At 41.5% G+C, this 23,102-nt stretch overlaps 1 protein-coding gene across 1 annotated transcript in view; it reads right to left on the bottom strand.

The window, feature by feature from the left end:
- The window catches only part of SALL3 (spalt like transcription factor 3), a 21,769-nt gene extending 8,581 nt beyond the window's left edge, over positions 1–13,188 (bottom strand). Inside the window, exon 1 of the mRNA XM_084850045.1 lies at positions 13,110–13,188. Within this exon, the coding sequence (XP_084706171.1) occupies positions 13,110–13,188 (79 nt within the window). The remainder of the gene's footprint in view (positions 1–13,109) is intronic.
- Positions 13,189–23,102: the final 9,914 nt, after the last annotated feature.

Here is a 23,102-nt window from a genome sequence, read left to right as displayed (position 1 = left end):
ACATCAACTGAATCTTTATATTAGAATACAAGTGGGATAAAGTGTGTAGAAAGGCAAATAATGTAATATACATTTGTAATGAGGTTGGGTATAGCTGAAAGCAAAGGAACAGCTGATTTATATGGAAGGGAGCAAGAGGAATCATGTAATGGACCTGATCATAATTCTACTGGCATTAGAAGTTGTACTTTTATTTCTGCAGTTGGAGGAAGATTTCACAGACCATCCCCATAACATGTCACCATTCAATACTTACAAACCTTTATTCTCCTATGGACACAAATGTGTTTACATACACAGCATTTCAAAAAGTGCCCAAATTGCTTATTTATTTTAAGAGTGCAATAACATTTAGGGACAAAATCCGCCATTAACCAGTTGACCAAATTATTGATTACAATCAAATACATGTTACCTATTGTCAAAGCTTCAGTACTTAGCAAAGTATAAAATAATTTTCAGTTTAATAAACAAAAACAACACTCATTATTAGAGGGAAAGGCCATTTTTCATTTCTTATTACAGTAACATACCAGAGCTAATGTAGTCTCATAAAATAAGAGTGTGCCCTTAAATCTCAATCCTACCAATTAAAATGGTTGTCCACCCCCCTCAAGTTATTAGTCACCTAAAGATCTTAAATCTTTCTACAGTTAAACTGACAAACCTGGCAGCCCTTAAAAATACTCTTCAGTCTTCCATCTATTTACTTCCAGATAAGACCACCTGATTTCAGTGATAGGCTTTCAAATGTGTGGTATAGTTGTGCTATATTATTAAAATATAGCATTTGACTTTTAGCTTCACTGCAGAACAGATGCTAATACTTTTCTGTTAGAAATCAAAGTGGGGCTGCAACTAGCCTTTAAAGACGTTTGTTAAAATATTGTGATTTACTGTGAAATGAATAGGCAGACATTATTTTAAATGAGGATCTATACAAATGAGCCCTCAAGGTAGCATAGAAAGTGAAGCATTTATATTTATGAATATGTTTACTGGCTGTATGTTGTAAAATAGTAATCTAAATAAAGCATAGAACAACTTATTTTGTACTCAGCCCTGAAATCCAAGCATTACCTATGCCTAAAATATAATACGTATTTATGGCTGTAGTTAAGCAAATGAGTACATATGAAATGAGATTCCCCACTTTGATATTAATGGTATCAATATAAAAAAGATAGCAGTGTATAATAGAAACTAACATCACAAAGGGGTTTGCAAACCTTATGCTATCCACTGAACTTTTAGATTTAAGCCATACAAAACCATTCTTTATATGATAATAAAAGCTTGCCATCTCTTTAAAACTGGATTAATTCCAAAGCACAAGGAAAGGGAATGGACATAATGTTCAGAGGCTGATCCACATGCCATGAAGTACTTTACCATTCAAACACATCTTTATTTACTCTTCAGATTTAATTTTTGTACAATTATTAGTGTGAGCCAACATGTTTTATGTACATGCTCCCATTTTTCTGCAGTAATGAGAGTAGAGGGGGCAAGGACAATAACTGATATGCACTTTACTGGACATTTTGGCACACTGATTGTTCCTAATAACAATTTAAATCTGCAGTTGTTCTTGAAGTTGCTTATTCCAGAGGTGTACTTTAGTTTTGGCCTTGAATCCTTTTATAAAGCAAAATGCCTATTCTCCCTCAGACCAGTCTTAATCAAATATATATACGTTACATATCATATTCATATATGGCAAAGACTATTCTACATCCCATAAGTATTAGGCTGTGGAGCAGAAGAAGATTCAGGCCCTGCCATCTAACCATGTATCAACCCTGATACATGGTTAACAAAAACTTAATTATGGTTTAGTCCAATATCTGAACTGACAAGCCATGGTCTGAGATCAGGCAGCAAACAAGAATTGGAAACTTCCTATGGCCTGAAATAGGGCTTTAGTTTCAGCTAGCTATGGTTTAGTGTGAAGTCTGAACTGAAAAACCATAGTTATAGCCATTGCTCCATCACTGGAGACCACTACTCCTAAGGCTGGAGTTCTGAGCACATGGAAAATTAAAGCAGATATGCAGTTCTAAACTACAGTTTACTTGTACATGTGGAATTTCAACCCATAGCTTGGGTTATAAACAATAAGCACAAACTCTGGTCTGGCATGATGTCTGAACTGAATCATACCGAGAGCGCAATTCTATACGTGTTTGTTGTTGTTGTTCAGTCGTTAAGTCGTGTCCGACTCTTCATGACCCCATGGACCATAGCACACCAGGCCTTCCTGTCCTTGCTCAGAAGTAAATTCCCAGTAAGTGTGTTTAGGAATGAAGTACTCATACAGTGCTTAAAGGGAAATGGTGTAATTATTTCACGAGTCTACTGTTTTCAAGAGCCAAAGTGATACAGAGTGCCAGGCCTGGACGAGGGAAACCTAGACATAAATCCTGTTCAGCTATGAAGCTCAATGGGAGGTGGCTTCAGACAAGTCACTCTCTCTCAGTCTAACTTGTTGGGAAGATAAAATGGGAAAACCCTATGTATACTTGCCTAAACTTTGTGGAGGAATAATAGGATACCAATGTGATAAAATAATATGTACTTTGAAGTTTTAAAAATAATTATTTTAAGTTTCGCAAAGTAAAATTCTTATTTTACAATTATTTCTCCAGAGAACCTTGGACCCATGCCTATCACTAGGTATATGAAATGAATGGAAAACCTCAAACTAAACTTCATGATGTGTGTGTGCGTGCGTGCGTGTGTGTGTGAGTGTGTGGGGGGGTTATAACTGATGAAACTCTATCTACCTTTTAAATTATGATCTATTGATATGAAAATGAATTATGCTTCTTAAAAAATATGACCAAAAATGGTCTATTTAAAATGAAAAAACAGAATGGCTTTTCAAAACCATTTGTTTTACCAATAAAGATCACCATCTTTTAGCCTGAGGAGAGATTTCTTAAAAGTTTCATCTCATAATAAGTAATCTCTTAATACTGAAAATATTTAGGATTCATAATAACCCATTAGCAGAAATTGTGTATCACTTTTGAAACACAGACACTTTAGGCTATGATCCTGAGGATCCTAATAAGCTCTACAAAAGATACATGGAATGCACTTTCATTAAAGGTTTAGATGAATTATAATATGCAACTAACTCTGGATTTACTAATGAATTTCATTCCCATTTATACACACATTGGGATGTGTATACAAATACTATTTTATACCAAAATCATAATATGCAGTTGTTTTGTATAAAAGAAACAACATATTAAGCCTTTTTAAATTCTTTACAAAAACTAAAAAAATACAATGAAAAATGCAGTGATGCAACTTAAAATTAATTTTCTCTCCTGCTTTTTGATTATTCAAATAAAAATCCCCATACAACCAGGTTTTGCAATTGATTTTTAAAGAGAATTCCCCATCGCCTTTGATTGAAATAGTGTATAACAACGTTTTGTTGCCTTAAACATTTTTTTCTTGCTGCTTAAATATGCCTCTCCAGGATATGTTTAAGGTTTGATCACATTCCTGATTCCAACCCTGTCATTTTAAAGCAAAGAACTTCTATATTTCTCCTAACAAGGATATATTTCTGTTATTTTACAGCTTGATATCTTTCTTTAATATACATGACAGTCAGTGTAAATTCTTTAAACCAAAACATGCTCAAAAAAGGGTATTTTAAAATTTGGATCATCAGCTGATTTTGAGGAAGTTACCAACACTCTTGATTGTAATCCCATTACTTGGAATCATGCTCCTCTGATATCAGCGGAGCCTGCTTCAAGATCATGGGGCTTAAGATCTGCTTAAAGTTGAAAAAGAATCTGGTAATGACCATATCTCCTATAAGCCAAATCTCAAATTTGTTTTCTTCCATAAATCACTGGATCACTCAGGACTACTTGTGTGGTGCACTGTCTTGGTTTGTATCTATGTGGGAGATTCAATGAGTGGGTGTGGGGATAATTTCTCTGTGCTCGTGTCATACACAGCCTGATCCACAGCAATAGATTAGTCACATTGGATTGAAGCCAATGTGAATTTACGATGCCTGGATTGAGCACTAGGTTCTAGGCAGGGAATGGCAGGGACAGCTGACACTCCAGTAATTCCAGATACCTCAACGGAGCAATACCATTGTAAGTAGCTACTGAATTACCTTTAAAGATACTTGTCAAATGTTTAGGTAGCAAGCAATACACTCCTATATGAAATTAGATTAATCTCTGCAAAGAGACAGACAGAATAGGGAGTGTCTTTAGTAAATGTAATAAATCATCGTCATCAGAAAATGTGTTCAACTCACCATTATGACAAGTTTTTTTTTTTTGGCACGCAAAGGATTTTGATTCATCCAGTTCCAATGTTTATTTTATTATAGCAATATACATTTATCCCGTTCCATGGCAAGCAATACAGGTTTTCTACTCAAGTCAGGAAGGCCTAACAGTAAAAAACTGATTCTATATTCTAGTTAACTATTAACAGATAGGCTTTAATAAGATCAAAACAAGAACATTTTTTTTTAAACCCTATAGTATCTTCAGACATGATACCAGAAGGGACCGTGTTTAAGGACTCCTTAAAAAAAGTGACATGCCCCTTTCCCCCTGCCCCTGATGACAAAGCAGCATCTGTACATGTAGGACAAAACTCTCTCACCATCTAGAGCCTACTTTGCCTTTTCCCTGCCCCCAAGTATTTGTGTGTGCGCATGCGCGCATTGAAGTGCTCCATTTAGGTTCCAATATTTTATAATACAAACGGCACAGCAAAACTATCCTACTCTGAGTAAGCTTTGTCTCTGTGTATTTTTATATTATTTCTAATTTTCTAAATGAGACCCTTTACAATTATTACTTATATAGACTAATACATTTTAAAGTGGTATTCTCTAATGAAATCCTGTTTTGTTAATTTTGTTTCCTATATTCTTTTAAACTATCAAGCCCAATTCAAGGTAGCGCATAGTTTAACAACAGGATAACAAACAACCTTTAGTCACATGGGGAAAATACTTGATTGCTATCATTAATATGTCTTACATTACTTGTTCACTTGCTATTGGTTTAAAACCAAGAAAGTACAAAAACGTTACATTTTGTTTCTCCAATATGTAAAGTACTAAATGTCTGGAAACCAAGTGCATTCATTCAGCATATATGTGATGGAAGATCTTACAATGATTTAGAAATATATTCATTTTCCCACAAGGGAAAAGCCCTACTAGCCAATTAGAAGAATATGTGCAATAAATAAAAAGTGCACAAAAGTATGCTTATCTGTACAATGGTAGGTTTAACACCAAAGCTGTAGAAGGCTCTCTCATGCAAGCATAATATGTCTTAAAATAAAGGCATTAGCCAGTTTTTCATCTAATTAAGCTTCCTGATTACTGATGGCTATTCGAAGAAAGATTGACAGGTTTTACATATTCAGTTTGTCAGGATGACAAAATATTTTCCCACTTTACTTTCAGACATAGTTTTATATATTAAAAACTATATTATGGTAGTATAAGTTCTCATTTATCCCCTAATATGCATTTTTCTTAACAGAGCAACTCTATCATGTACTTGTATTATAATTAATATTACTTTTTTACTTTAGCTTTACGATTTCTCAATGTACAAATCTCATTTTTTTTAAATCATACATTATTTTCTCTCAAATTAATTCTTTTTAACTCTTTTTATGATAGCTTTGAATCCCATAAAGAAAGATGAATTATCACATACTGAGCCCAAGCTGTGAAACAGGAGGAGACAAATAGAGACCCCTACTGTGTTTAACAACGTAGAAGAAATTCCAGACTCAACAGAAAAATTTCTATCCTTTTTCCACAGGCCACATAAGCTAATATGAATGTGAACAGTGGAGGGCACTCTTGCTATGCAAAACTTGAATTGACCTGGTATACTTATTTTGATCTATTTAGTGGCCTAAATTTCACAATTTAAGTTAATAGCCACCTGTGGCATAGTCACTAACTGCCTTCTGTTTAAAACATATGCAGCATCTAACCAACCACTAGGGTCTTTGTATAAACAGCCATCATATCAAGCATTTCTCATTTTGTGGTTACTACCTATAAAAATGTATCTTGGCATCATATATTTAAATGTAACTCTGTGTGTTTTAGTAACGTGTGATAAGCAATGATGCGCAATACTGTGGAAAAGTTTAAAATGTCATGTGTTCAGTTATACCAATGCATGTAATTCATTGTGAGCTGGCTGGCATTTCCCAGTATTCGCACTGAAATGAATGATACAAGCTTTTATTAGGAAGTAATACAATGTTAAGCTCTGATCACTTCCATATATTAAGTGCTGAAACATGAATTACAGCATAACTGTCTAAACAATGTAAGAGATTACAACATTTTAATGTGACTTCCCAGTTTCAGGTATATAAGCTGCCTGGCCATGTTAAAAGCTTATATTTACAGGTTTGAGAATAGCAGAACAGGTTTGATACATAGAATCTTCTATAGAGACTTATCAGTGCTGCCTCACTGATAGCAATGGAGCTATTTGCATATGTACATGTTGCAAGATCAGGTCTGAACTCTAGCCTTGAAGTGTAGCAATGGCTTGCTGATCTACCTGTCCACAGATAATAATTCTGCATAGATAAACTAATATCACTAATAAACCAAATGAATCAGTTACCATTATGCTTATGAAATATTGATACATATAATTAGGTTTATAGAACCCATTGTTCAGTGGACTGACTTAGAATAATGACCAATGAAGCCATTTTGATTAACTAAAAGAAAACTGCATCTGCAATGGCAAGGTTAATTAAGCAATTAAAGGCTGCATAAAAGAACCCCTCTTCTTTAGGACTGTAAACACTTGTGCTAAACTAGATAGGCATTTGATAAGCTGTACAGAATGTACCAAAACTCACAAGAATGTCTAGTTAACACTCAGATTCGGTGTTAACACTTAACAGAACAAGTGGTAAGCCGTGCTGCCAAGGTCAACTGCACAGATGTACTAATTGTATTATGAGCTTGACATCTAGTGGCCACCCCTGGCAGGGCAAAGCAGGCAAAGGTTAAATCAGCAAACCTTGTCAAAGCACTTCTAACTACCCACCCTCAGGGAGAGTCCATCGGAAGCTTGTTGGCACTCCATGCAATCGCACCTTTTCACTGACAACAAACAAAAAACTCTCTGTAGTACACTCAACAGTAAAGCATAGGAAACAGAAAAGGGGTGTTCTTGAACACGTGCATGCATCTTCACTGCATAAGGAAGGATGGCATTACTTTGTAAAATATCTAGACATTTATCGCCTTTGCCAGAGTGGCTTTTCAGCTTACGCAGATATTCTTAATTTGAAAGTCAAAACTTTGTAAGAACTGCTTTTGAGTTCTGCATAGGTAGTATTGTGACATACAGACATTAAACAAATGAATCACTCTTACTCGGGGGGGGTGCTAATAAAGTATTTTACAGAAATAATATTTTATATTTTCTACAATACTCATATGCCATAGTTTGTCATTGTTCTTCACTACAGTCCTGCAGTTGCTCCGTTATACAGTAACAACAGATCTCAAGAGGACTATTCTCAAACAAGTTTAGGAGATAACATGCATGGTTTCCTTGCCTTTAATCAACACTTAATTTTATTTTCCTAGAAAACACCTCTAACCCCAAACCCCCTCTAAACATAAACTTCCTCTATAATATAAATGTTGGAAGTGAAAGACGTGATTTTATTCATATAAAATGGAACTGCAATGTAGAATCTGCAATATTTTGAGAATTTGTATCTAGCATTTATTGTTGAAACAAGGTATTTTTACTAAACCTAAGTATTTCCTGCCACTGTCTGTAAAGCTTACTATCATACTGCATACAAAAGTCATTGTTTCAGTATTTTCTGTTTTTCATGTTCTGTTTTATTTTGTTCAAATATGTTAAGAAGGTATTTCATCCAATATCACAGCAAATCTACTTTATTATCAGCAAAACTAAAACAGATCTTGTTCTTACTAATCAACGTTCTCTAGATATGCTACTGTTGGTTTGGCACTCAGTCAACAAATCATGTAATGAAATAAAAGCCTCTTGTTTTCTCAGTGCTAAAACAGAAGTAGCACATAATTTTATTTGGATAGTTTCTAGTTTCAAAATATTAATATTTAGGAACTATGAATGGCAGCTTTAAGAGTATTTACAATTAAAAAAACAGTTTGGCAAGTAAAGTGATCAACATTCATGTTTAAGAATATGAACATCCAGTTGATATTCACTGTATAAATAGAGTTAATTGTAATGATTTTTCAAAGAAAATTAAATGCCCTTATTCATAGAAAGCATATATTTCACTGTCTCCTTTAGGATGCATCTCTGGGATTAATAGCACAAAAGGATCTACACCTCTTTTGGCCTGCTTTATCATTTGCATACTGAAACAATCAACTTTTTAATTAATTCCCACTATTAAACCATACTTTTGGGGAATCTTTGAACAGCATATAAAAATCTAATTCTAACGATTATAAAGCAACTCTGCATAATAAGTTTAAAGGTATCTTAGAACATGTTACTTCTCTTTCTACATGCTAACAGTTAATCAGCAAATCATTTAAGGGATTATTTTTAAACTGATAAGCAATGATTTAATTATTATTTTAAGAAGAATGTTTGCCAAAAGCCATACTAGTTTAGTAATGTTTAATTGAGTGCTTGCCGTCACCTCTCATGCTCTCAAAAGTGTTACATCTTAAAGAATAATGGAAAGTAACATCCATGTTTCTTTATCTGTATAAGTTCCACGTACGTAAGTTTTAAAACATTAGACATATCTACAGTGAACAAATCTACTAAATAACTGGTTACGAACTGGAAGAAGAAAAAACACCTCCAAACTTGACGTGAGCCACTAGATGTCCAAAACATATATATATTTCAAATATATAAGAACTATGAGTGTAATTGAAAAAAAAAACCCAATTTCAGTATAAGATAAAAATCTTTAGCACAATATAAATATATCTCTACAATGGGTTGCAAGTCACATGACATTACTGCATGAGTTGGTGCTCTTTAAACTCAAACCAAACAGTAATTAATGTTAAAGTGTATAAAATACATTCTTGACATTTTCTCGAACAATCATTTTTAAGCCCCTTTTTGCTCAATTATTATCCACTTGAAAATGTTAAGAGGTTCCGCCCCCAAGAAAATTGCAAATGCATTTGGGTCAAAAGTGTGTACAATGTTTCCATTTGATGTAACAAAACAAGATTGTTCTGTAGTGCTAGTAATCTCATGATTTAGAGAATAATTTAAATGGGGATGTAAAGTCTCCTGATATTTGAGATTAAATTCATTCAGTACAGAGAGCAAATTCGCCATATTGGGTTTTATAACAACTCTTTCAGTTATTGTGTCACTCTTTATAATGACCATTTCTTTCAATATGGCACCCTTTTAAACGTTTTATACATAAATACCTTTTGTTCACTACTTGTCAGCAAAAACCGCTATGCAGATTTTAATTAATCACTGCATGTAAGCATTCATTTTCCAAATTACCAAAAGAGTGATCTATCTTTTCCACAACAAACATTTCAGAATACTAACTTGTGCTATTCTGAATGGTTTTCATATATCTGAGAATGTTCTATTTCATGAAATAAAAGTTGCATTACACTATATTTCAATCTGACTTCAACGATTATTTATTGTATTTCTAAAACTTCTATTGTAACACTGCCACCTAAATTGACTGGCCTTCGTATAACTTTAAATATGGCCTAATGTTTATCTTCCACTCTGTCAAACTGTCAGGTTTCTTTTCGCTACTGTGTAACATAATATCTGTTAGGAAAAAAAGGAGCATTCTCTCTTAACAGCTTTTCTTAATGAATGCAACATTAAATGTGATTCCCATGCATATATAAAAAAGCGCCATTCTATTATATCAAAGACTATGAAGTTAAAATTGCTGAAAGAGAACCAAGACTAAACTATATGAAGCGTAATAGTTTATCTTTTAAAAACACTACGAACGTACTTTTTGCCTGCTCTGTTTGGTTAGGGCCAGTTTTTGGCCTGTTGCAAAACACGATTCAGAACTGTGGCAATGCCTTGACTAGAACTGTAAACTGAAATGAAGAAGGCTGACTTTATAAGATATGTCTCAACAGCTTGTTGTTCCTTGATCTACTGAACTAATTTAAGTCCTTTACAGGTAAAATATTTACACTTAATAAGGTGTAAATGGTGAACACCAAACTCATGTGGCCACATACACTGCAATCTATGTACATCACTCTATTCATACTTCTGAAAATGAAAGTGCAACATGGAAGCATGACTACTTCAGCTTGTTACTAACCTACAGAAATGCTTTACTCTAAGTACTAAAATGTTTTATTAAACAGGGACATAGCACATTTTGATCACAACATTCTAAAGCAGAGAAGTATTTACATTGTTGCATTTTAAGACTGCTGTGAAAGCCGATTTTGAGCTATTCAGGGACCACAATAATAATGCTTTAAAATTCCTCACTGGGATGCAATGTAGTCCTTTTGATGGAAAGACTGTCTTTCTCATTCGGCAGAAATAAATCCATTCATTTGATCATGTAGTCATTGAGGGCAATACAAAACAAACCAAGTGTGAGAAATTCTATGTGATGAAGTAAACAAAACAAAACCCCAAAAAAGAAAAAAAGAGAGAAAACCATTTCCATGACAAAAAGATTCTTTGTTCTTAATCTACACACCATATGCAAGCGTTTCTTTTTAGCATATCTCCTGTTCTAATCTCGGGTGACATGGCTACATAGATAAGAGTCGCTAAACAAAACAAAAAACCCTCCTAGTTGAACAATTTTCTTCAATTTATTAACTCACCAGAACTGCCATAATGGGGCAGGGAGTTTTCCTTGTTAACTTTTTAAAATATTCAGTGTTGTATAAATTCTTAGACCAAGGACTCCAGCAATCCACTGTGGATTAAAAAACCCCACAATGCTGTGTTTTGTTTTGTTTTTAAGAAAAGCTGATCTGGTTATATTAAAGTATTTTTAAACCAAGAGAAGTGTTAATATTAAAGTAAGAAATGCATTATTTTATACTTCAGCTGTAACCCAGGGAACTCGTTCTAGTGCCTATCCATTATTGCCATTATTCAAGAAGCTTTTCACATTACTAGTTGAAGCCAGCCCCTTTCCTTCTTTCCTTCTGTTTTGGGAGTCCTTTTATGAAAAGGAGGTGGTAGGAGTGGTAGTCCTGAATATTTGCCAATGTAACAGATGCTTTAACCTTATGATGTCAATTCATACTGCTCTAAGCTTCAAGGTTGTAAAGTTTATTTAAAATAGTCAAAAATCCTTTGTTGCCAAGTTGTTGTTCTTTTCCCAGACAGAATTCCTTTTCTGAAGCACTGGTTTTTCTTGTGTGAAATAAAAGGAAGAAGGCTGGATAAAGAGGGGAAAAAATCATTCCAACAATGATTACTGGATTATACTAGAAATGGAAGAGATAACTGTGTGAGAGAACGAATGGAGAACTTTCTAGTGGAAGAGCCTGTTTTCACCACAGAGAAAGTGGAACTTAAAAGTCTAAAAATCTGCCAAGGCAAATATTACTGCCTCGTACAGTTAATCGAGTTTAAAAGTGCCCTAACACATTTGTAAAAGAGTTCACAGACAGTTTGACCAGTTGCAACCAAATAATCTTGAACGCAGAGCTAACTTGTTTTATTAGCACTCTGGCAAACCTGAGTGGTACCTTGGCATGGATGGGCCCGAAAAAATTCTTTTCAGCCTTGCAAGAAATGTGGAAAGAGTAATGGCCATGCATAATGCACCTCAAATCCTACAAACAAAACAGCCAACAGCTTCATGGCAATAAGAGATGGCAGGCTAAAGTAGGCGTGTGAGACAACCTAAACTCTGCCTCAGGGCAGACAATTTATCCACCCCAGGCCTTGACAATTATTCCTGTGCCTCACACAAGTTCCCTCCCTAACATTCAGGAGAGGCATCTTTTCCCCCTGACCACCTCTCCTTATTTACAGGACACACCCTTCTCTTCGGACCCTCAGCCCACACCGGGGCCTATTTCCTTTCAGGAAAAGCCAGGAAGTCGTAGGAGCAGATAAAAACCTTCTTCAAAACCACTTGGCCTGTGCAGTCTTTGCTGGGCGTTTTGAGGGAGGAGCCTCGGCCCAGTGGGGCGTTGAGAAAGCCCCCTCAAGGCCCCCCCTTTTACCTCAGGAGTTACCACTACCTAAGGTTGCAACCCTAACCCTAGTAAATCCCACTGGAGACGGGGAGGCTTACTAAGTTCTGAGCAAAAAAACAGGATCGGGCTACGAGAGTCTTTTCCTGGGAGCGCCTCGTGGAGCTTTATTTGTTGCCAAGAGGTACGACAGCCGCCTCCGCCGCCACCTCCGAGAGGGCCGCTTCCGGGGACTACACCGCCGTAGTCAAAAGCTCCGGAGAAAAGGTTTCGTTTGCAGCCGTCGCTTTTGCCACCCCCCTCAACTCCTCATTAACTTTCTGCTTTGGAGAAAGAGGAGAAAAGCGGCGGGGGCGGAGGAAGAAGTGAGCTTTCTTCAGCCGAAAGTAAAACTCTAGAAAAGAAAGCCGAATGGAGAGAAGGGGCGGCGAGCCGAGCCTCGGCTGGTGGCGGTAGCAGCGGGGAAGGAGGGCATTCTGGTACCTCACACACACACACACGCGCGCGCGCGCGCACACACACACACCCCTCTTCAACTCCGGAGGAGTGGGGAGGATCTGACTCCCACCCCACTCGAACTCTGTCGCTCCGAAGTCCAGCCATAATTCAAGCGCTCAGATGCACGCAAGAGTGCCAGAAGGGGCTCCGTGGGAAGAGAGCACTTGTTCGGGAAGGGAGGGTGTCTGGGTGGGGGGTGGGGGTGGCGTCGGCGGGGGAACTCAACTTTACTTCCCAACTGAGTTTCTCTTGCTCCTGTCCAAGCGGATCCTTCCTACGCCCCACTCCCTCCAGTAATTAAAGAAGAAACCAACTGGATCCCAGGAGCGGGAAGCGCGCGCGCACGCACACACTCCAAGTCGAGCCCGCCCTCCATTCCCGGCTGCCTTACCTTGCTCCGAAAGCACCTCCGCTTGTAGCTCCTCGTCCGATTTGAGATGCTGGGGCTTGGCTTGCTTTCGCCGAGACATGCTGCTAACTGAGGCGTCTTCTTGTGCCTGCTTTTTGCAGAGACATCAGCGAGAGGTGGAGCGCTGGGGGAAGGGGTGGTGATTAGGTAGGTGGGAAAAGATTCGGTCGTGAGACAAAGTCGAGTTGGTGGCGTCGGACCACCCCCCGCCTCCTCTCCTTATTCCGCCACCAACAAATTAAAAATAAATAAATAAATTCACAAGCCAGCCAAGCAGAGGTGGCAGCGGATCAGCCGGGCGGGGTACGCGCGGGGCTGTGCCGAGTGCGCTGCAGGATGGGGCGGCTGCGCGGCTCGCGCATGGGGCTCAGTAATTATGATTGTGAATAATGCATGGCGATTAATGATGCTGGGGGCAAGCGCGGATTGGCCCGGCTCCAGCGGACTCGGGCTGCATATGTAAATGAAGGATGGCGCTCAGCAATTAGCCGCTTTAGTCCGCCAAATGATGCGTCTGCCCGGCACCAGCAGCGCCTCCTGCGAGAGGCACCGACTGCAGCAGCAGCGACTCAGGCGGCGGCAGCAAAACACACGCAGACACACGCACCGGAGGGATCTCGCTCCGCGTGTGCATTCACTTTACGCGACATAGGTGCAAAAGCTTCACGGCTGGGGGAAGGCCACGGTCTTGGCGGCTTTCTTCTTCCTGGATCTCTCCCGCTTTCCCTTCTGTTCCTCGCTTTATTTTTGTTTTTAAATTACTTCACCCTGTGTCTTTTTTCTAGGTTCCTCTTTACCCAGAAGTTAGTCTGCATCGCACTTAAGTTTCTCCGCGGCGCCTATAAATTGTCCTTATCGGGAGTTACTTGGAATTTTGTTTTGTTTTTGAAAGACAAAAGAAAAAACAACAACTTTTGCCTATGTTTGTTTCCTTCGCTGCCTTTTCCTTCACGTTTTTTTTTTGGGGGGGGGCGGGGGATTTCTCCCGTCGTCTTTCGTTCGAGTCCTGTAGTTGAGATGACTTCTCTGAGAAGGGGGGGGGGGGCAGAGCAAACAGCCAAACTCAAAGACCTTGGGGGCAGTTTTGTCTTTCACCTCTTGCCTTCTTCCTCCTTCTTTGTCTTGCAGCCGCTCTCTCGTCAAGAGCCTCCCCGCGGGTCCCGCTGCTGCTGGTGGTGGTGATGGTCACTTCCTGTTGTCCAGTGGTAGGAAGTTTTCTTCCTCTCTCTTCTCTCTCCCTGATGCAGGCTGCAATGTGACTTTCCGCCCCCTCCTCTCTCTCTCTCTCTCTCTTTTGGGTGCCACTCCTCGCACTTGTTCTTGTCTCCCTTCTCCTGAGTTCCTGCGCCCTCCGTGCCAAGGATCGCGCTTTTGTTTGGGAAGAGAGACAATCCTTGATCGCCAGCAAAAAAAGAAAAGAGAAACAGCCACCGACGACCCCCCTGCGAGGCTTGGAGGGGGCTGTGGTGGGCGAAGGTGGTTGATTGTTGTGCTGCTGGGAGGGGGGTATTCCCTCGCCGCCGCCTCCGCCCCCTCCACTTTCCTTCTCCTCCTCGCCGATCCCGCAGTCTCGATTGGGTGGGAGACCGGCTTGGCACACGGGCGCTCGCCAATCGATGCCTCCCCTTGCGCTGGAAAAGGAGGACTGCGCGCAGCCAGGGCGTTGCTGATTTCGGCAAGAGAAACTTTCAAGTTTGGGAGCGGCGGGACTCGCGCGGCGGCCGCGGTGGCTCCTCCTCCTTCCCCACCCGCTCCTCCTCCTGCTGCCCCCTCGCCGCCGCCTGATGAGCAGCTCTGGGCCGCCACTGAGAGCGTCTCTCAGCAGGCACTTGCCCACCACCGGTGGCTTTTTCTCCCAGACATTACAGTCTCTGTTTCAGTTTTTCTCTCTGCGGCTCTCTCTCTTTTAAAGAGGGAGGAATTCCCCATCCGTTCCTTTCGAGGAATTACACCCCGTACTCCCAGTTTTCCCCCAGATCTGCTTTGGTGGCTCTTGGGGGGGGGGGGGGGAGGCGAAGGAGACTGGGCGGTGAGCTACTTCGAATCCCCTTCCCGCCCCAGTCCCAAAGTGTGGAAGTACGAAACTCAGCCACAAGTTGCCTTCTCTCCTTCCTCTTCCCAGCTGTAACCCGGGAGAGTGTCAGTGAAGATACCCTCCCCATAACAGCATCCGCCGCTAGGATGTACCACTGACCTGCTCGTATGCATCTCTTCCCTCTTCCTCTGCATCATCTCAGCAACTAGGGTGCGCTTTCCCCCAAAGACATAATTAGGGTTCTTCACCCCTTTCCCACTGACCCACTGCGCGCACACACACGCACACACCACCCTCCGCCGGCGTCGCTTTCTGTGTCATTGCTTTGCAATCAATGCTAGATTGCGCTTGCTTTTGACATCGCATCGCCTCCGGCAAGTCTTTGCCAGCGATCCTCTTCTCAAACTCTCTGGCTTGGGGAGCGGGCTGGAGGTCAGGCGCCCACCTTGCGGGCGTGGAGTGGAAATAGAGGAAAGGCGTGATTTGGGGGAAAGGGTTTCCTCAACACCCTCCCCCTATTCCTTTAGCCCCCCTCTTTTCACGCAATCCATCTCCATCCCTTAAGGGCATCCAAAGCACAGCTTCTCTTTCGTAAACAACGCTCGCTGGGTAAACTTTACTTACTGAGTTTAGCTGATCCAGCGCCGTTCTCGCTGATAGCATCTCCGTTACACCAGTTTTTCTTCCCCTCTCCCGCCCCCACCCCGTTTGTTGGAAAACAAAAAAAAAGTTAAGCCACTCATGGCAGTCTGGTTTATTTTAGTTATGTTTGTTCTCTTCTCTCTTCCCCACCTCCCACCTTTTAAAATGTTGAAATACATATTTTCGGATCACTTTGATGTTCCACGTTTTTAAACCAAAACTCGAGAGGGGCTAAAAACCCTCCCAGCATTTTCTCCCAGATCTAGTCTCTATACACCACGAAAGTAAACCCCGATAGCATTTCTGTTTATTCTCCCCATATCTCGTGATTTTTATAATTTTATGCATATATGTGTTATCGTGAGCCTAATTTTTCTGTTTCACTTGAGTTTGTTGTTGCGCTCCTCCTTTCCCTCTGATTTTCTGACTTATCTCCAGGAGACTGAACTCAAGACTGCCGAAAGTTTTGCTATCTCGGCTGGGTCATCAGCAGCAGTTAACTCTGCGGGGTTGGTGGGAATGAGATTCCCCAACAAGAATGGAGAGGGAAGAATAGGTAGAGCCATAGCGCACCAAGAATAGGCGGCGGCGGCGGATGTGTGTGTGTGTGTGTGTGTGTGTGTGTATTTTCATACGAACAGCTCTTCACAATATCCGCGTATGGCAAAGAACGAATCCAGGTGAACGCCAGCTACGCCCAGAATCCTTCCGGCACTCCAATAGGGAATGAAATACAGGCGGATCTAACATCTCCCCTTTCTCCTGGCGTGTTGGTATTTCTGTCGATTACTCCGAAGTGGAAAAAAACAGTTATTTAGTTTGGTTGAGATCTTAACCACGTTTACTTGGAAGTAAGGCCCACTGGAATCCATGGCGGTCCTTCGTAAGCCAATGAATTCTGAGTTAGCGCGCGCCAAGTGCTATTTTATGCCTTCAGAGGAGAACATATCAAGGCATGTTCCCCTTTCCCTATTACTTTCAGATTAGAAATGTATGTCCATTTCAATCCAGTTGTCATCTGCAAGGTCAACTCTTAAAGTTACTGGAGCTTTTTTCCTGCCATCACAAATGTTGTTTTTCTATGGATTTAAGTAGACTATCCTTTAAAAAAAAAAAAGTGTTGGGTGGACCACAGTAGTTTTAAAGCTTCTCTTTCTTAAAATCGCACACATACAGGGCGAGAGAGAGAGAGAGAGAGATTTTGTGAAATCTGAAAGACCTTCCAAGGAAAAAATTAAAAGGGGGGGTCACTTTTAAATTTTTAATGGCCAACTGACTTTAAGGCAGACTTATCAGATTTGTTTGATCGACATATGCATAATCTGGGGTTATAACTCACATTTTTCGTTTTTGTCTTAAAACACACACGTTTTATTTATTTTTGTAGGGGCTGGGGAGAGAAGAGGTCATTCTGGGAGTTCTGAAACTTCTTGAGTTCGCTTTCACACACACACACACACACACACACACACACCAACAACGCCACTTTCCTCCTCCCTCTTTTATGGAAGTGGGTCATCTTCGGAGAAAGACTTTAATGTTAAGGGTCACTCATTCTCTTTCACTCACACCTGCTTGGCCGCTCTCTCTCTCTCTCTCTTCCCCCCCCCCCCTTCTCCGCTCAGGCGGAGAGAGGCGTGAAACTTGCCAAATCCGGAGGCTCCAAACTTTGAAGGCTTAATTTACAGAACGATCCTTTGTTTATTTACTCGGAAGTAAATCCTGTAGCCCATGGGGTACTCCCTAGTAATTGCGAGGACTGCAGCAAGATGTAAAGAATTGAAACCGCACAATCGTAGATTATTCTAGACTCTCTCTCCCTACACACACACACACACACACACACACACAGAGTTTTTGTCGTTTCAAAACTTTTCTAAAGCCCTAGTTTTTAATCTGTAAACCGAAATAAAGCAAGCAAAATGTATAGGTAAATACAAACCCACTTTGGATTGTAGATTAACTGAACATTTGTATGTGGATTTCAGCACAAGCGCTGACATATAAAAAATAGCTTGCCTAATCTATAAACCCCAGTAATCATGCACGTGTGGATATCATTTACAGCCATATTCCCCATCACACGACTGGGTCTGCGGGAACATAAAAATATTTTAATACTTAACGGTGTGTGCGTATGGAGGTGGTGGTGGTGGTGATGGTGGGGAGAGAATCCCAATCAAACACAAACTTGCTTTCCCCCCTCCCCCTGTAATTAAATCTAATTTGTTAATTGTCCTTCGCTCTGCAATGGTGTTCTCATCTGAAAAGAAGACACGTAATCATTTTGTCTGCTTAATAATAATATTTTTCCAATTAGTACTGTATTTTATTATAACATTAATGGGATACACAATTAAGCAGTTTCCTTTCATTTGTACTATTGAGAAGTGGGGTGGGGGAAGGGAAGTGGAGTGGGGTTGATCTGCAAGATTGATTTCTCAAGGGGGAAAAGGGGGAAAGAGTTTAATATCCCGGGTGTATATGCATATCTATGTATATAACTCTGGATAGAAGCTCGCAATCCCAAAACCTTCAAAGAGAGACTCACGTGTAGAGAAGGTGGGTTTGACAGTTCGGAGAGATGGGGATGGCTTTTAAAAAAAAATGTTTCTCCTTATTGGAGGGTTGTATGTGTGTGTGTGGCTGCGGGCTTATTATATGGACTTAACTTTGTATGATCTCTCTCTCTCTCTCTTTTCCAGCTGCAGCCTCTCCCCTACTTTGCTTTGGAAAACTCTGGGTTTCAAGAATAGCTTTAAAACACAGGTGGGTGTGGGCGCAGAAGCAGAGACAAGGATCTGCAGGGCTCTTAAACCCCCCCAACCCCGATTCGTTCACACTTGCGCAGAGATATTACTAGATTAATATTATTATTGGTAAGAAGAGGTAATTGATAACACCACCTGCCACTCCGGAGCAATCAGGATGATAAATGTTCCCATCAGAGGGAAATCTCTGCTTGGTGTACCACAGCCTAATCCAAGCAGCATGTCAAATGTCAGTTATAAAGATGTTTCCTTTCTGTTACAATTTTTGGGGGGAAGGGAGGGGAGGGAGCAGAGAACCGGGGAGGTAGAAATCAACTATCTCCGCCGTCAGATTTATAGAGCCTGTCGAGAGTTGAGGCGTTTCCAAAACCTTACCTTTGGCCCTTCCAGTGTTAGCTTGATCAATTTCCCTTTCCATAATAATACTTGCCAAAGAATGTCCCCCAGACTGAAACCAACCCTCGCTCCTAGACAGGAAATGGACCACACTTATACTTAGCTTAAATGCTCACTTCCTAGTACTTTCTCCCAATTAACCAGATATTAAAGGGACACGCCGGAAAACACGCACAACAAACAGGCTGTTCCGAGATAGGTTTTATTTGCAGATCCCATAAAAACAAAACAAAAGAACCCCTCCCCCCGATTAAGCCGAGAGGGGAAGAGCTAAGGCTGTTAACTATTGGACAATGTATATTTACACCTAAAGTCTCACTAGGTATATTATTGACTTGGAGCTAAGTCCCGCTTATTTCAATGGAATTGCTTTCCAAGCCATTCTGCTTAGGATCGCCTCTTTGCATATTCAAATATCATCTAAATCGACTGTGTACAATCGGCGTGTGTGTCTATAGTCATCCTCACCCACCCTCATCGTATCTGTCCAACATATGTTATGTAGTTGCATATAAAGCCATACATGTACAAATGTGTATCACCCGAAATGATCACTGAGACGTGTTATATATAGACACATAATCTCCCTATACATCTAGTCTTTCTCTCGTCTCTCTCTTTCTCACACACACACACGCAAATTTTCTCCCTCCCTTCTCTCCTCTGTCTCCCTCTGAACAAACACACACATTTATCTGCATCCATTTGTAAGGTATAACTCATATTTGAATAGCTATGAGTATAACTGCCACACTCAAGTATGAAAACTTTGCACCTGCTCTGTTGTATATACGTTTTAAAAGATTATTAGCTGGTATTAATAGATGCAGAGGCCTCAAAAGACGAAATCAGCTATTGATAATTGCAAGAAGTATACGGCAGCTACTGTATCGATCGACTTGTCCCTTATTCCCCTGGTATGGGAGAGATAAGAAGACACACTCTTTAGTGCAATATAATTTCTTTTGACCTATCTGCTTGCTACAGACTTATGATGAATAGCCAGAGTGGTTAAAGTCCTTTATCACGAAAGTTGCCCCTTGATATAATATTGATTCTTTATAACTAGCTCCGAACACAAAAATCAAACTGTCCACTTGGCCATCATCATCAATATCATCACAAAAGCTCTGGAATAAAGATCAACCGAGGACGGAAAATGCTTTCTATAATCTGCCCTCCTAATCTTTATTTGCTGATGATGAAAAGAAAAGGGTGGGATGGGGTGGGGGGCCAGGAGGAGGAGAAGGTTGAGTGTCATCTGCACCAATAAAAAAAAATTAGGCAAAGAGAAAGCGCTTTCATTTTTTTAAGAAGAAAATTCATCGTGGGGGGGGGCAGGTAGAGAAAAGCACCCGCCCCCCTAGCACCAGCCTAGTGCTAAGGAATGACAGATGGGTGGGGGGCACATTTAGAAACTCCTTTCTCCAGGATAGTAATAATTTATTCTGGCCCAGTTGGATGCAGAAAATTCTGTATAAAAACAAGGCACAATTCTTATGTATAACTAACAGTGTAACTTATTTTTTTTCTTTTTCTAAAAAAAGAAAAGAAATCCTGTAAATCTGCCGTTGTTCCAAATAATCCTCGATTCCTTTTCAAGATGGGATACATATTAGGATCTCTTTTAGGTGACAGGTACGAAGCGCAGGAGGTGGAGGGGGTCCGAGGAGAGTATCGCTTATACGGTGTGTAACTGTGTGCGCACAATGGCGCACAGATAGCCAGATCCACGTGTGTGTCCCACCCCACCCCCAGAACACACACAGTAACCGGCCGGTGTTTCCTCCAGTGCTTTTTGCTCGGCCAGGGGTTGCATTAACACAATCACCAGTAATTAGAAGCGTGCGCCCGAGAGGGAAAGTGGAGGGAGAGGCGATTGGACGGGACCCCTCTTGGAGCAATCGGGAGTGCGGAAGGTTTTCTTTCGTGCAAAGTGTATGTGGATCATATTTAATGGGCTAGTTAGGCTCGCGTTAACGCTGAAGTGCCCTTTCCAGGCGACGGGAGTGGGAAGGCGATGGTGGAAGGAGCGGGAGGGGGAAAGTGACGAAGATCAGACCCAATACATTTCCTTCACTTGGGCTACCTATTTCTAAGAGGGAAATATTTCCTCCTAGAAAAATACCAAAAAATCAGACACGACGGACGTTTCTTTTCTTCTCTCTCTCTCTCACCCGAATTTTAAGTTATTGCCCCCCCCCCCCCCGATCTCGCCCTCCATCTCATCCAAAATCGAAAAGACAGTGATTCTGGTGCCTTTCCCCTGGAACGATCTGCTAGACGCGGCAATCTCGTGTTGCGGAAGCGAGAACAAAACAAACCGAACAAGTCATCTCAGGTTATATTTCTCCGATGTTGTTTTCTACCTGGAAGTAAAACGGCGCGATTTAAACCAAAGACTGAGAGCGGGGGTGGGAGGGAAGAGAAGCTGCAATCCCATGAAGGTTTGGGAGCAAGTCCCATGGATAAGTGGGACTGAAGCATGTACAAGATTGGAGGGAGAGGGAAAGAGCGCGCGCGAGCGAGCCTTCAATCGGCCTGCGGTTGACATCGCAATCCAGCCAAATGTTCCTGTCCGTCTATCTCCCTCCCCTCTTCCTTCCAACAGTCGCCTTTCGCTCCCCCACCCCTTCCACTCAATCCAGCTTCCGCGCTTCCCCCGCGGGCAGTCCGTCCGGCTCCCCAGCGTCTTCCCTGCCTGCCTCTTGCTCGCCCTGCCGGTTTCTTTCCCCTCCCAGGCTCTCCCTCGTCCGCCGCTCTCCTCCTCGTCCGCTCCCTTGCCCGCTCCCGCTCCCCCCTCCCGCTGCCTTCCCACGCAACCTTGGAGCAGCGCGCCGGCCCCTCCAGCCCACCCCGCTACCGCCACCAACTTCCCGGCCAACTTTGCAGCTCCCCACATTTCTCTCTCCGGCGCGAAGAAGACCCGCCAAGATCGTCCCCACCGGGAGAGATCCCGCCGCCTTACGCGAGGCGAGAGCAGGCTGAGACCTCCGCCCCCCCTCGCGCCCCCATGATGAGGGAGAAAGCAAACGAGCACGCACAGGATCGGGTTCTCAGGACGAGACAAGTGGCTGATGCGACCGCTAGGGCTAAGAGAGACTGGCTGGTGTCTAGGGTGGGAATCCCTCTCGTTCTGCCGCTGACGGTGGCTGCAGCGGAGCGATGCTCTTTCTTTCTTTCACCCGGGACTTGAGCTCATTAAGGGTCACAGAGATGGCAGCGATTAAACCAACTGCTGCTTACACAGTGAGAGTGTGGAAGGGAAGAGTAGGGCCGCAGCAGCAGCAGACAACATCAACCCTCTGACGCAGGGGAGGCCAAGAGGGCGATTGGCTCTACAATCCTATACCCTCCTCTTCCAAAGAGAGCCCCATTGAGTTCAATGGGACTTACTTCCAGGTAAGAGCGAATAGGGTTCCGGCCGTAAGATTTAAGAGAGAAGCAGACACAACCCGGGACCAGGAGGAAATTCAGATCCAGAGAACTGCCGAAGGGTTACTCTCCTAATTTCATATACTATAAAACAGGTTTAAGATCTTTTCTTTGAGGAACAGACTGAGAAAACTACCCGCTCATGTTAGTCAAAAGTTAAGGGCTTGGGAGGAAGGTAAGAGTTTGAAGATACACCTCACACTTTAACCTTAATTCCAAGCCTCTAACCCTTTGAAAAATATTGCTGGGTAATATTTTCTTAGTCTGCCCCTTTCTAAGAAAGCACCCTAAAGATGTTCACAAAGTTTGAAGGGATTTCCTAGTAAGTATGCTTAGGATTTCAATCAAGTCTAACAGTTTGTCAAATGCTAATGGGATTTGATTTTTCATATTACACAGTCCCCTTTTCATACAGATATACAGGTTTCTGTCTTGTAATTCACTCACTTGCAGACACAAGACACAGGGATTCTCTCTCTTTCACACATACTCCATCAACTACCCTCCTCAGTCTTCTACACAAACATGTAATCTCACAACTCTCTCACCCACTCTCTCTCTCTCTCTCTCTCTCTCTCACACACACACACACACATTTTATTAGAACTGACCCTTCCAATGTTTTGCTCGTTGGTGGTCCCACCAGATGTTGCTGAAGGTTTAGAGTGAATGGGTTTACTATTCCAAAATAAAATC

This window comes from Heloderma suspectum, chromosome 4 (assembly GCF_057233095.1).
Source record: "Heloderma suspectum isolate Gila_16-S chromosome 4, 16-S_ref, whole genome shotgun sequence".
NCBI lineage: Eukaryota > Metazoa > Chordata > Lepidosauria > Squamata > Helodermatidae > Heloderma > Heloderma suspectum.
Note: the sequence above shows the minus strand (reverse complement) of the source record. Positions and strands in the feature narration are given on the sequence as shown.